The 13,096-nt window shown below is 44.4% G+C and overlaps 2 protein-coding genes across 2 annotated transcripts; both read right to left on the bottom strand.

The window, feature by feature from the left end:
* Positions 1–2,894: 2,894 nt before the first annotated feature.
* On the bottom strand, positions 2,895–4,986 carry LOC308150319 (small ribosomal subunit protein uS3m-like; the record flags this gene model as incomplete). Its single annotated transcript, XM_080523165.1, has 3 exons — positions 2,895–3,229; positions 3,436–3,514; positions 4,942–4,986. The coding sequence occupies 3 exons, from the start codon at positions 4,984–4,986 to the stop codon at positions 2,949–2,951; spliced, it is 405 nt and encodes a 134-aa protein (XP_080379291.1). The 3' UTR covers positions 2,895–2,948.
* Positions 4,987–10,133: 5,147 nt separating this feature from the next.
* LOC308149606 (uncharacterized protein) lies at positions 10,134–12,401 on the bottom strand. Its single transcript, XM_080522473.1, has 2 exons — positions 12,151–12,401; positions 10,134–11,946 (listed from the first exon to the last, which is right to left on the bottom strand). The coding sequence occupies exons 1-2, from the start codon at positions 12,299–12,301 to the stop codon at positions 10,970–10,972; spliced, it is 1,128 nt and encodes a 375-aa protein (XP_080378599.1). The 5' UTR covers positions 12,302–12,401; the 3' UTR covers positions 10,134–10,969.
* Between the last annotated feature and the right edge of the window lie 695 nt (positions 12,402–13,096).

Below are 13,096 nucleotides of genomic sequence, written 5' to 3'. Positions count from 1 at the left end.
ATACAATCACCGCTCTGTCAATGATGTCCTTACTAGGACTGATGTCTGCAGCCCATGTAGTGGTCCCCTTAGGCCTATTACACATGCGCAGACTGCAGAGGTGGTTCGCACGACTGCGACTGGATCCAGTGAGACACCGTCCCAAGTTGATTGTAATACCGAGATCGGTCAAAACCGACCTGAGCTACTGGAGAGACCCGCGCGTCATCGCGCGCGGAGTCGCCATGGGCAGACCGGCATCCCACTACCCAGTCTTCACGGACGCGTCGTTGACTGGGTGGGGAGGAGTGTGGCAGGCAGGTTCGGTGGCAGGAAGATGGGGACCGTTGGAGACGCGTCACATCAACCTGCTGGAACTCGAGGCGGTGAAGTTAACGCTACTTCATTTTGCCCCGGTGTTAAAGGATCTGGACGTGTTAGTCAGATCTGACAACAGGACAACAGTAGCATACATCAATCGTCAAGGGGGAGTACGCTCAGCGTCACTTCATCGCCTAGCGACAGATGTATGTCTGTGGGCTGTCACACACCTGAGTTCGCTAAAAGCTCTCCACATTCCAGGTCTGCTCAACGAAGGAGCAGATCTGTTATCACGGGGAGGCCCGAGGGACGACGACTGGAGGTTAGCACCCTCCATTGTGTCTCTGATTTGGGCACGGTTCAGGCAAGCAGAAGTGGATCTGTTTGCGTCACGGACGAATGCGCAGTATCGCCTTTGGTTCTCCCTGCGCGAACAGGACAACCCGCCATTGGGAGTCGATGCATTCGCACACCACCCATGGCCGAGGGTCCTGTTATACGCGTTCCCACCCCTGACATCTATCCTCCCACTGTTGGCACGAGTGAGGTCAGAGAGGCTAGAGTTAATTCTTGTAGCCCCGGACCGTCCCGGAGCCCCGGGGTTTCCAGAACTGATGGAGATGTTGGTAGAGGGCCCATGGCCCATACCTCATCGACAAGATGCACTCTCTCAAGCCAGAGGCTTGGTGAGGGGGCCGCCTATGATGGGGGGCCCTCTCATGGCCTGGTTACTGAGAGGGACTTGTTAGAACGCAGGGGTCTGACAGACGCGGTCATTCAGACCATTCAGAGTGCGCGCGCGCAATCCACTGCAAAGGGATATGCGGCCCGCTGGCGAGTGTTTACACAGTGGTGTGAGGGACAGGACGTTGACCCAGTCTGCTGTCGGGTCGAAACGTTCTTGTGCTTCTTACAGTCGCTGTTTGACAAGGGATTGGCGGCGGGAACTATTAAAGTTTACGCGGCTGCCATCTCAGCTTGTCATGAGGGTTTTGCGACAACGACACTGTTCAGTCATTCGCTGGTTAAGCGTTTTTTGACTGGAGTGTGTAGGCTTAGACGCCCTCATAGGACTCTAATGCCAAAATGGGACCTGTCGATTGTGCTAGAGGCGCTGTGCGTGCCCCCATTCGAACCCATTGACACTGTGTCGTTGCGTTTATTGTCTCTCAAGACGAGTCTACTCCTCGCCTTGACTACGGCTAAGCGAGTGAGTGATTTATGCGCTCTCTCGACACGGGCAGATTGTTTGATCATATCTGATGACGAAACAAAAGCTGTGTTACGCCCTAACCCGGCTTTTATCCCTAAGGTTAATCGTGGGTTTAGGGTTCAGAGCTGTGCTCTGAGCGCCTTTTTTCCTCCTCCTCACGACGGAGAGAGGGAGAGGCGTTTACATTGTCTATGTCCGGTGCGCGCGTTGGCACATTATGTGAAGCGCACAGCAGGACTGAGATCTTCTCCCCAGCTTCTGATCTGCTACGGCGGACAGAAAGCCGGGGCACCACTCTCGAAGCAGAGGCTGTCCCATTGGATTTGCGAGGCGATTAGCCTCGCATACGAATCGAAGGGGCAGCCCGTGCCGACTGGCATTCGGGCTCATTCCACCAGGGGCATGGCCACATCAGTGGCCATTCTCAGGGGAGTGGGAGTGGAGGAGATATGTGAGGCGGCGTCTTGGTCGTCGCCATCACCTTTTGTACGGTATTACTTGAAAGATATTTCTTCCTCATCCTTTTCTCATTCTGTCCTCAGTTTTGCTGATGACTGATGTAGTGGGGAAGGCACTTGGATTACCCTGGTCATGGGGATTCTATTCAAGTGCTGTCAGGATGAATACGGATGTGCCTGGGGAGGGGACCCTCCTCCAGGACATGTTCCGTTAGATCTACAACCCTACGTGCTCACGTAAGGGCTAGATCAGTGATATTTCTTCCTCATCCTTTTCTCATTCTGTCCTCAGTTTTGCTGATGACTGATGTAGTGGGGAAGGCACTTGGATTACCCTGGTCATGGGGATTCTATTCAAGTGCTGTCAGGATGAATACGGATGTGCCTGGGGAGGGGACCCTCCTCCAGGACATGTTCCGTTAGATCTACAACCCTACGTGCTCACGTAAGGGCTAGATCAGTGGAGCAGACTCGGTGTGGGTTGGGCCAACTTTTTAAGGTTGTCTTGAACCAACATCAGTGGTCAGCTCCGGGTGCCGCTGAGATTGTTTTCGGACTAATAGTCTCAGTGGGGGTACATTTGGCCTCGCTCGCTCCGCCTAAACCAATAGGAGCAGAGCTCCCCTATGGGGCGGAGCTCCACGATATAGAACGATAGTTATGGAGATAGACTCAAGTTCTATGAGTGGAGCGGAGCCCCATAGGGCTGCTGGCCCACTTCGACTTGTTCAAACCCGGCTGTATTGTATGTTTGGGAGAATGAGGAGCGAAGGACGCCCCTTTATATAGCACCCCAGGGCGGGCGCAGGCATCGAAAAATTCAGTCATTGGCTACTTTAGGTAGCGGGGTAAACCAATAGGAGCTCCCCTATGGGGCTCCGCTCCACTCATAGAACTGGAGTCTATCTCCATAACTATCGTACTCCGGCAAGTCTTTCCCATTCAAGTCAATTGAGTCTGGCTTAAGCAGTGGCTTCTCAAAGATATTTGTAGACTGTCTTCTCCAGTGTCTGAATCTCCAACTTCACAGGGCATTTGTAGAAGTGGGAGAGCAGTGCCTCTGTGTAGCCAATCAGGAAGTAGAATTTCTGTGGGGGCAGTTTCTGCAGCATCAGAGCACATATCACCAGCACATTACCTCGCCTCTTTATCACAAGCTCATTGGCCAGACAGTTATGGAATGTTCCGAACATGAAGCGTCGCACAGACACATCCTCTACTGTACGATCAGCTGCTCCTCCCTCCCCTTTGAGGTTACCTAAGAGAGAAAAAGATGTGAGGGTTAGCATTGACACACTGTACTACAGCAGTTAGTTTGTTCACGTTCATAACGAATAAGAGGTAACTGATAAGTTTCCAGTTGAGGCCTGAAATGAGCATAGACAGTTTTCTGCTTGATGGCTTTGTTGAATAATATCAGAATTAGAATGTGAGAGGCAGGAAGGCTGGCAGCTCACTGGTGGCCAATGTGATGTGGGTGAAGGGCCTGCTCATAGTTCAGTGGTCTGTCTCCTTTCCCCACACGAATACGGGCTGCCTTGTTCTGCAAAGACAAAATAAGGTATATCAGAAACAGGGCAGAAAGACAGGCAATGAACACAAAATGTGGTCATGCAACAACTGGCCTGCCCATGATTTGGAAAGGTTTTGTTTGAGCACAATCACTACCTTGTGTCCTCTCTTCTTCAGCGCTGGCAGAATTCTGTCCAGTATGAGGAACTTCCCAGATTATATATATATTTTTTTTTTAATAATAATAATGGAAATTAGTTTGTCCACGTGTCACCAGATTGCGTTCGTCTCTCACCCCTGAACATGTTAACATGATCATCTTTCTGAACAAGAACCAGTAGGCCTGCCGCCTACAGTCTCTCGCTGGAGTTTAAATTTAAGTTAAGCTGGACGCTCTTAAGGACACTAACGTTTTCAGTCATCCTCCTATTTGTGAGTAACTGTTTTTTTACTGCTCCTATGGTGAGTTACTTATTTTCTATATTTTTATTGATAACGTAAAATGTGTTTTTAAGTTAAACAATTTAGGCTACTCACTGCCTTGTTTAAGAGGATTGTTATCTGACTGTAAGTGTCTAGTTTGAATGTGAATGAATGAATGTGTGCAATAGCAACACAAATAAAGTTTTTTCCCCAAGGAAAAAAAAAAAAAAAACTTTAATGAACTTTAATGAAAAAAAAGGTTATCAATTAATCGATAATTGATCGTTAATTCTTGCGATTATCGAAAAAGAAATTTTGATCGTTTGCCCAGCCCTAGTCTGCACCAGCTCCTCGTCAATCTGCAGGGGGGGGGGGGGGGGGGTCATACATACAGTCATCTGTAACAGGCGTCACACTGCTGCAAACACCATTGCTTCCTTGAACTCTGACCTCACACTAGCCTGGGTCCTCCGTATGGATATACATCAACACACGTGACCGTCACTAAACACCCAAGGTTAACCTGCTATCCCACAGAAATGGCAATTTAAGGCACAGGTGAGTGGGGGGATTTAACTTGAGCAGTGAGTTTACCATATCCACTCAGTTACACATACAACATTCATTAGCACCGTTGCTAAAAAAAAATTCTCATTAGCAGTCTCAGCGCTTCTGTCAGGGTAGTGATGCAGCCAGGAGTGAACCTACCTTGAGGAGGAGCTCCTTCTGCCTGCCGCTAGGGGGGGCTGCAGCACCCTCAGCACCCCCCTTCCCGCGTGCGTCCCTGCTAGCAAACAAGTTTTTCAGTTGTCAAACATGAGTTGGTAAGTTCTGTTATGTTTCAAATGTCTGCTTTGTGCAAGCCTCGCTGCAGCTGTTAGCCGACTAGCTAGCAGACTTGTGATAACTTCTTGCTATCGACGTTATTACAGTGATATTTGTCGACCATCCGTCTAACTTAGCAAATGTATGAAATGTTAACAGCTTGAAGGAAGAACCACGCAGCGTGTCCGAGTCTGAGGGAGCACAGGGTACAGCGATGGAGGAGACCGTGCCTGACACCGGTAGGGCTGTTGACATCTTTTAAAAGTTAGGAATGGGATGAAAGTGTTCGTTTTCTTCTAACGTCAGGTTTGTCTACAATACGTGTAAATCTAGCTGCAGCAGACGGAAGATGGAGTCCCTGAAGTTCTCCTCACTAAGGACATGGAGGAAGAGGAGAAGCAGTTGATGGAGGAGCGAGTGAAAAAAGAGATGAGTGTTAGTTTTCTTCTAACGTAATTTATTTTTTCTCTATTTTCAAGTCGGAGGAAAGAAGCGTGGGCGTGAGGAAGATTACAACATTGCCGATGTCAAGTCTGAAGAGGTAGGCTAACATACTTTGAAATGGGGCAAATGGGCCTAGTTAATAGTTTCATTTTGATTTAATTGTTTGCATGTTTTTGTGTTTCAGGAAATGATGTCTAAGGCCAAAATAGCTAAAGTGGAGGAAGAGGAAGAGGTAAGGAATTGTAATCACAATGTAAGGGATACATTTTATAGTTTTCAGCCTATTTTATAGCCTGAACCACCATAAAGGGATGGTTCAGCCTATATTCATGTTTAGGTGAAATATCATCGGTTCTCATAGTATCAGTTGTCCTCATAGGCCAGTAGTGGAATCCTGTATGACCTTTTCTACTGTCCTACCTAGGCCTGTAGTGTATCCTCGATATAAATATAATAGGATGAGAATGGATCAGGCTAAATAATCCTATGATGGCATCTCTGCCAGAAGACAACAAATGTAATGCTGAATTTATAAGGTCACTATTGTATTCTGTCACTGTAATAGTTTTTAGGCATATCATTAATTCAGTTCTGACTGTATTTGAATGCTCTTGCACTGCTAATTGAGTGGTTAAGATTACTTCACTTACCTTTATGAGTTTTCACAGTAATTTTGTGGAGTGTTGTTGATATCAGGGTATCCGCGGTGTCTTGAAAAGTATTAAAAGTTGATCAATCAATTTTGGGAAAATCAAGACCCTTAATAAGGGTTAGGGTTAGTGGGGTGTCCTGCTACACAAACGGGAGATGGGGATCCTGCGTTATGAGCCATTGCTGGTTCATGTGACCTGGTTTGCACAAGGTGTAGCCTACTTACAGTTCACATAAAAAGGTAAAGTATGCAGGTTCCCAGAGAGCTGATCTGCGTTGTGGTAAATGGTAATTTATTTATTGTGTTGTCTGTTTCAGAGTGAAAAGCCACGGGGCTTTGCCAGGAACCTTGACCCAGAGAGGATCATCCTCGTAACAGACAGCAGTGGTGGTGAACTGATGTTCCTGATGAAATGGTGAGTCTCACATGCACAAATGCCGACCTTGTACTTGTTGTCAAGTCACACATTCACTCGTATTGCTTTTTGTAGTCACTTTGGAACCCAACTTTGTTTGGAACCCAACTCTACATGGCAATACTTGAAATTGGGGGTGTTCATGATTAACAGTTATTAGATTACGTCTAGTGATCGCAAGGTCGGCAGATCGTTGGTTCGAACGCCGGCTGGCTACATGTCGAGGTGTCATGGGCAAGACACTGAACCCCAAATTGCTCCCAATGAGCAGGTCAGCACCTTGCATGGTAGCTTGCCACCATTGGTGTATGAATGGGTGAATGAGAGGCCATTGTAAAGTAGGGCTGCCACAAACGATTATTTTCATAGTCGACTAGTCACCGATTATTTTAACGATTAGTCGACTAATCGGATCATAAATTACAGCTTATCGCACAATTACTCAATCGCTCTTATTTAGCTATCATCTTCTAAATCAGCTTCTAAATTTAGCTTGAAGTTGTTAGTTGTTGTTGTAGGCATGTGCTAACTAAAAATAAAGACAATTAAAATGATTGTTCACTCAAAAATAGATATTTTAATGAACTTTGCAGATTTATTTCTGGCATCACATGCATGTAATGTAATGTAAAGAGTAGTAGAGAGTGCAAACTGCTGAGTAAAATGAGGTAGGCTAGGCACTAGGCAACCAAAAGAATACAAAAACAAAAACAAATACTTGTACAGAGTACAAAAGTTTTGCTTTGCTTCACTCATCTCTGGCATCAAACATACATTTTAAATGTATTGAATAGTGCTGCAAAATAAAATGAGGTAGGCACTAAGGCAACTAAAAAAGAGCAATTATCCACAAAAAGAAATGTTTGTAGAGAAAAGGTTCGTCAGCAACCATGGACAAGGGTCTCATATCCTTAACCAGCATGTTCAGGATTGATCCGGTCAGGACGGTGGCTTGCTGGGGTGTGCACGTTGGCATCTTGACAAGATAACTATCCATAGTAGAACGCGCCTTCTTAGCACTGTAACGTTAAGACAACATTTTTAGCTATTTGATAAGTATCGCTTTGATGACAACGTTACAGCACATAACGTAAAATAATGTAAGAAGGCTTTTAACGTAACGATATCGTTAGCCAATAACAAGCTAACTAGCTTACCGAGACGAGCCATCGTCTTCCTCGTCATCTGCCACAACGTGCTTCCTTTTGAGATGCTCGCGCATCATAGACGTGCTGCCATGATAAGCGAGTTCAGCTTTGCAAATTTTACATTTCACATTCTTTTTTTCAACGTTGTGGTTGAAATGCCCCCACACTTTAGACGTACGAGGACGGGAAGACATTTCTCTGTTTGTTTTTCCGGGGATGTCACGTGTGCCCCGGATGACCGACACTGCGCATGTACATCAAAGACACTGGGAGACGCTAGCCAGTGGCAGCTTCAGGGAAGAAAAACGAATGCTTATCGCTTATTTCAGCTACAAAAAAACATGCGACGACGTCGATTACCAAATATGTCGGCGACGATTTTGGTAATCGACGGCGTCGCGACTAGTCGACTAATCGTGGCAGCCCTATTGTAAAGCGCTATGGAATAAGGCGCTTTAAGTCAGTCCATTTACCATTTAGATTAACCGTTGACTAGAAATGTAACCGGTTATTCTTATTGATTGATTTGATTAATTTAGTAAAATAACATTGGCTGGTGGTGGTGGGTTGATAAAACCAGAGGTGTAAGTTTGATAATTAAAAAAATTGACTTTCTGCTGGGTTTTTCCCTAACTGAAAAAGGGTCTTAGATGGGGGTCAGGGGAGAGTTATGGCTGCTATGGGGGTTTTAGGACGGCTTTTAAGGCCCATTCCCGATTCCCTTCCCTACGGCTCGTTTTGGAGTGCTGCTCACTTTGGAGCCAAGGCCTCTGAACAGAGCCACAAGGCGTAGGTAGTGGTTGAAATCTTTCCCAATTAAATGGGACAACCCTTCAAGACCCTGATGGGTCATCAGTAGTGTCATAGAAAAACATTGACGTTAGTGATTCATTCACAATTAAATTTTTTACACTATCAATCGATCAAACACGTCAAATCAAGTCATCAAATAACAAATAACAATACTTAATTATCAGACCATGACAGAATAACAGTGCTCTGTAGGCTATCAACTGTGCTCCTACCGTGCCAGTCTGCACTGATATAGGACAACCGTGCAACAACTTCGTGGCTTTAGTTAAATTCGGTTGTCATATGCCATCAAAGGGGGGAAATACGACATGGAAATATGTCAAAATGCATGACTATCATGCCCAAATCAGCCGTAAAATATGTAACATTAGGTAGATAACGTTAGTAGACACGGAGCGCAGTTTTAGTTTAATAAGTGCAATAGCGTCATATGCCATCAAAGGGGGGAAATGCGACATGAAATGTTAAAATGCACCACTATCATGCACAAAACATGTAACGTCAGATAGATAACATTAGACACAGAGCGCAGATTTTATGGAGTTCTAAAATCCGATATGACAGGAACGCTGGAGAAACAGCCGCTGTCCATGTTATTAGTCAGCTACATGATATAACCCATCAATAATATGGCATAATAACAACTGTTCGGATTAGATTGCGTGTTTTGGTTCAAGAAGTGCCATAGCTATAGCTTCATGCCATCGAAGGGGGAAAATGCGACATGGAAAAATGGTTGTGCTTGTTATAAAGAAAAGGTCTATAATACATTGAAAGGACATTAAACTAAGATAATAATATGGTTATAATTTTTCTAATCTTTATTAACAAGTAATTACAGAGAAACTAATAACATTTGTGGTTGTCTTCCACATTGCCTAGAGCAAAATCTGATTTCTGATGATTCGCAAGGCATCCTGGGAGGTAGGGCCATGGGTCTGAATGTAGTCTTGTCATGAAAAATCTCCAAACAGAGCCATACTCTAAATGAAAACAAGAATTGGGACACCCCTACACGTGAACGTTCAAAACTGAGCCGAAGGGGTGTAATGGGATTGGCCCTAAATGGTCGATTCTGGTGGCTCGTAATGAATACTGGACATTAATCACAGACAATTTGATTGCCATTAAGTTGGCTGGTATACAGGCTATATATGGTTTTACATCCTTACTATAGAATTACTCAAACTGAATCATAACCCATCCCTGCGTACTCCCTGCCTTTTGAAGTCCTCCTTACTACCGTACTTTTCATAATGCACTTCCAACTTTTGTTTACACTTATGTGAATCTGCCTTTTTATTAGGGACATTTTCAAAAATGTCTTAAATAAATACGCTTCTGTCCTTGCTAGTTTGTAAGCTTTGGGTTGCCATGGAAATGAGAGCATGACTGACATGATGGAAGTTTATCAAACTTGCTACTAAAGGTCTATAATTAGTATGAGTCCTGAGCTATTCTTTTTCTCCCTCTGCTCTACAGGAAGGGGTCAGACGAGGTTGATCTGGTTCCGGCCCGTGAGGCAAACACTCGCTGTCCTCAGGTGGTCATAGCCTTCTATGAGGAGAGGCTCACCTGGACTGAGGATGAGTCACAGTAGCACCTGACAAATGTCCCTGTTCAAATGTCCCTGTTCAAATGTCAAATGTCAAATGTCCCTGACAAATGGCCCAAATGGCCCTGTTCCTGCCATGTTTTGCAAATAAAAAGACAAACAGAAATAGATTGTCAGGTTGATTTATTTTCCAATGAGGAATAGGTTTAACACCCAATGTGACATATATGTATTTCAGATCTTTGCCACTAGGGGGTGGTATTTAGAAAACAATGTCAGATGTGTTCTATGTGGTCTAATAATCTGTTTTATATCCCCCATAATTTTTCTTGAAGGAGAAATGGATCCGGGTTCTTATGGGTTGAACATGATCATGTTTATTAAGACCCAGCAGAAGCCAACCAAATAAACATATGTTTATAGCCACTCTTCAGTCCTAAGCAATGGGAGGAACTAAACGAAATGATATGGGAAGGGAATTATAAAAGTTACGTTGTTTGATATCTCAGGGTATCCGCGGTGTCTTGAAAAGTATTAAAAGTTGATAAATCAATTTTGGGAAAATCAAGACCCTTAATAAGTATTAAAAAGTATTATCACGATTTTATGAGGTCTTGAATTTTGTAGGTATTTTTCTGAATTAGACTCTGTCCAAAGAGTTTGAGTCCTAAAAACTTTGAGTAAAAGTTCGTGAATTTATTAGTTTGATTAAAAAACAAAGATGAACCGGAAATTCTGTTGTATGATAGTGGTCTAGTCTATTGCAAACTCAAACTGTTAAGTTAAAGGTCTCACTGATGTAAACGGTTACAGCTCGAAATGGCGGTGAGGTCTGGAAAAATATTGACACGGTCTTTAAAGGTGCAAATGGTTGAAACAATAGGTCTACTAATTGTTTTGTTATACAGTTGAGAGATGGGACATGTGACCAATCTCAAACATCGATCTCTGGATGCAAAAGCTAACAAAGCCTACTACAATAATGGAGTAAAACAACCTTATATTTTGGTTTATGATAAGGTAATTATAGCTGCAGCAAGATCAACAAACAAAAAGGGGCTGCTTTTGCATAATCATTTCACAATACAAACATATAAATCGCAGTTGAGAGAATGTGGTGGAACGTTGTTTTATTTCACCAAATAATCAAGGTTACCAATCCAGACCAATTTGTAACAATCAGAATACACTATCATTTTCATAGTAATATTTTAACTCTTCAGCTGAAAATCTCCCTGCTGCTTAATCAGCATGTCAAAGTCCTTCACTGTCCTCAGAAAGAAGTCTTTGATGTGTTGGAGTTTCTGAGCAGCGATAATGCGGACCACCAGGGTCTCTCCTAGGACCTTGGCCTCACAGGGGCGGTGCTGCACCCCATGGGACGTGTTCCTGAAGGGCTCCACCACCAGCAGGCCTGAGCCTTGGGATGGAGCTCCCTTCTGGGGCCTTGAGGCTGGTGTCTCCTGGATGTTCTTTGCCAGATAATTTCTATAAGTAAGCAACAGCTCTGTGAAGTTCTGCAGGTAGTACTGGTTTAGTTCAAGGCGGCTTTCTGATGCAGAATCCACGGCCATTAGACGGTTGCTGTGGATACGCATGTGCACGTGGAACGCGGCGCCGTTCAGCCACTGTTTCATCCCAGCCGAGCTCATGCGCCGCTGCATCAGCATGCGTTCCATGAAGTCCAGTAGCTCGTACCTCAACTTCCTGTCGTAGAGTTCTAGAACCTCCGCCATCTTGGTCTGGTTGTTGGCGACTCCGGAGACCTGCTTCAGGTACTCGCTGACGAGAGTGGCGATCTGAGAGGAGGTGTCCGCTCCAAAGATGCGCTGAATGGGGTCAAGGCGTGATACCTGCCCCTTTATCTGGTGGGCTAGGACCTCGAAGAGCAGGGAGAGAGCCAGAGCTACGATCCCCACCCCCCCGTAACTCACCTTGGTACTCCCCCCAAAGGCTGACGTCAGGTCCCGGTTGAAGGCTGTTAGCTGCTCAGATGACAGGTTCTGCTGGATGGCAGCGTATTGCTGCTCCAGAGCAGTGGTGGAGTTGAGGGAGAGCAGGGTGATGAGGGTGGGGTCCAAGGTGATGTCAGGGAGGATACCTGCTTGGCTCGCCACTTCATACAGACAGTTGACAGTCTCTGGAGTCTCTGGAGTGCAAGCATTGTTCCCCATGGTAGGACTGCTGTCTAGAACCATACAATACAATACCATACAATCATTATAATCATAAACCATACTTAATATACTAGAAAATAAATTACATTTCTTCATTAATTAAAATTAATACAATATATACAATACAGTGATGTATGATATAAAACACTACAATAGAGTATGATGTGTCCAAAAACTATATGATACAATGTAATACGATATGATGCAATACTCACAATGATACAATACACAATTCTGTGCTCCAAAGACTAACACATGGGCTCCGGGTCTGAGGGACGGTGTACTGTCCAGGACACAAACATCGTATAAGCAAACAGTGGATTGCAGGAGACACATTGATAAGAAAGACTTCATCCAATGGAACATGCTCAACGAATCAGATCATCGTCCAATGAAAAAGCAGGTCATTGTCACTAACTGATAGGGCGACAAAGAAGAGACATGGTGCATGTTTGTGTTGGGAAGGAATCTCAACAGTCTAAAAGCAGCTTCCTCTCCTCGTCTCCTCTTCTCTTCATGCATTTTAATCTAAGAACACTAGGCAGGTGATACTGTAGCAAAGCACAAGTAAGTAACTGGCGGCCATATTGCTTTCACCTGTCCTGTCTAATCATATCAGTGCACATGAAGGAAGGGAGACAAGGGGAGGAAGCCACATAAGAGCATTGAGACACAGCCTTGAATGGGAACATTACAACAGAGGCTGGTGGAGGTAGAAATCATTGTAATGCATGGAATGGAATGAGGAATGATATCAAACAAACGTCCATGCATTACAGTGAGCCTGTCCTTCTACGTCCACCTGCCTCCATAGCTGCATAACATTATGTGATCATTCCAAAATATAGAAATCACCATATTAATGTCTGATTGTTTGAATACTAGCTCCACAACTACGATGGTCATATACAGATTATTTTTTAAAAGATTAAAAAAACAGATGTAACAGACTCTGAGACCAATTCCAATGTTTTCGTTTATTTGTTACAGGTCCAATACTTCACACTGCAGGTCTGCACTGAGGCTGATCACTACAAATCTGCCGACCACAAATCTCAAAAGAGCTTTTCAGAACCTTATTGCAGCTTTGTCTATTGCATCTTTTTATTGCAAATATTTCTATCACTCACACTTTCATGTTCCTATGTTAAAGATAGTTAT

The sequence above is a fragment of the Nansenia antarctica genome (assembly GCF_963989245.1).
Source record: "Nansenia antarctica genome assembly, chromosome: 2".
Taxonomy (NCBI): Eukaryota; Metazoa; Chordata; class Actinopteri; order Argentiniformes; family Microstomatidae; genus Nansenia; species Nansenia antarctica.
This window is presented reverse-complemented; position numbering and strand designations above follow the sequence as displayed.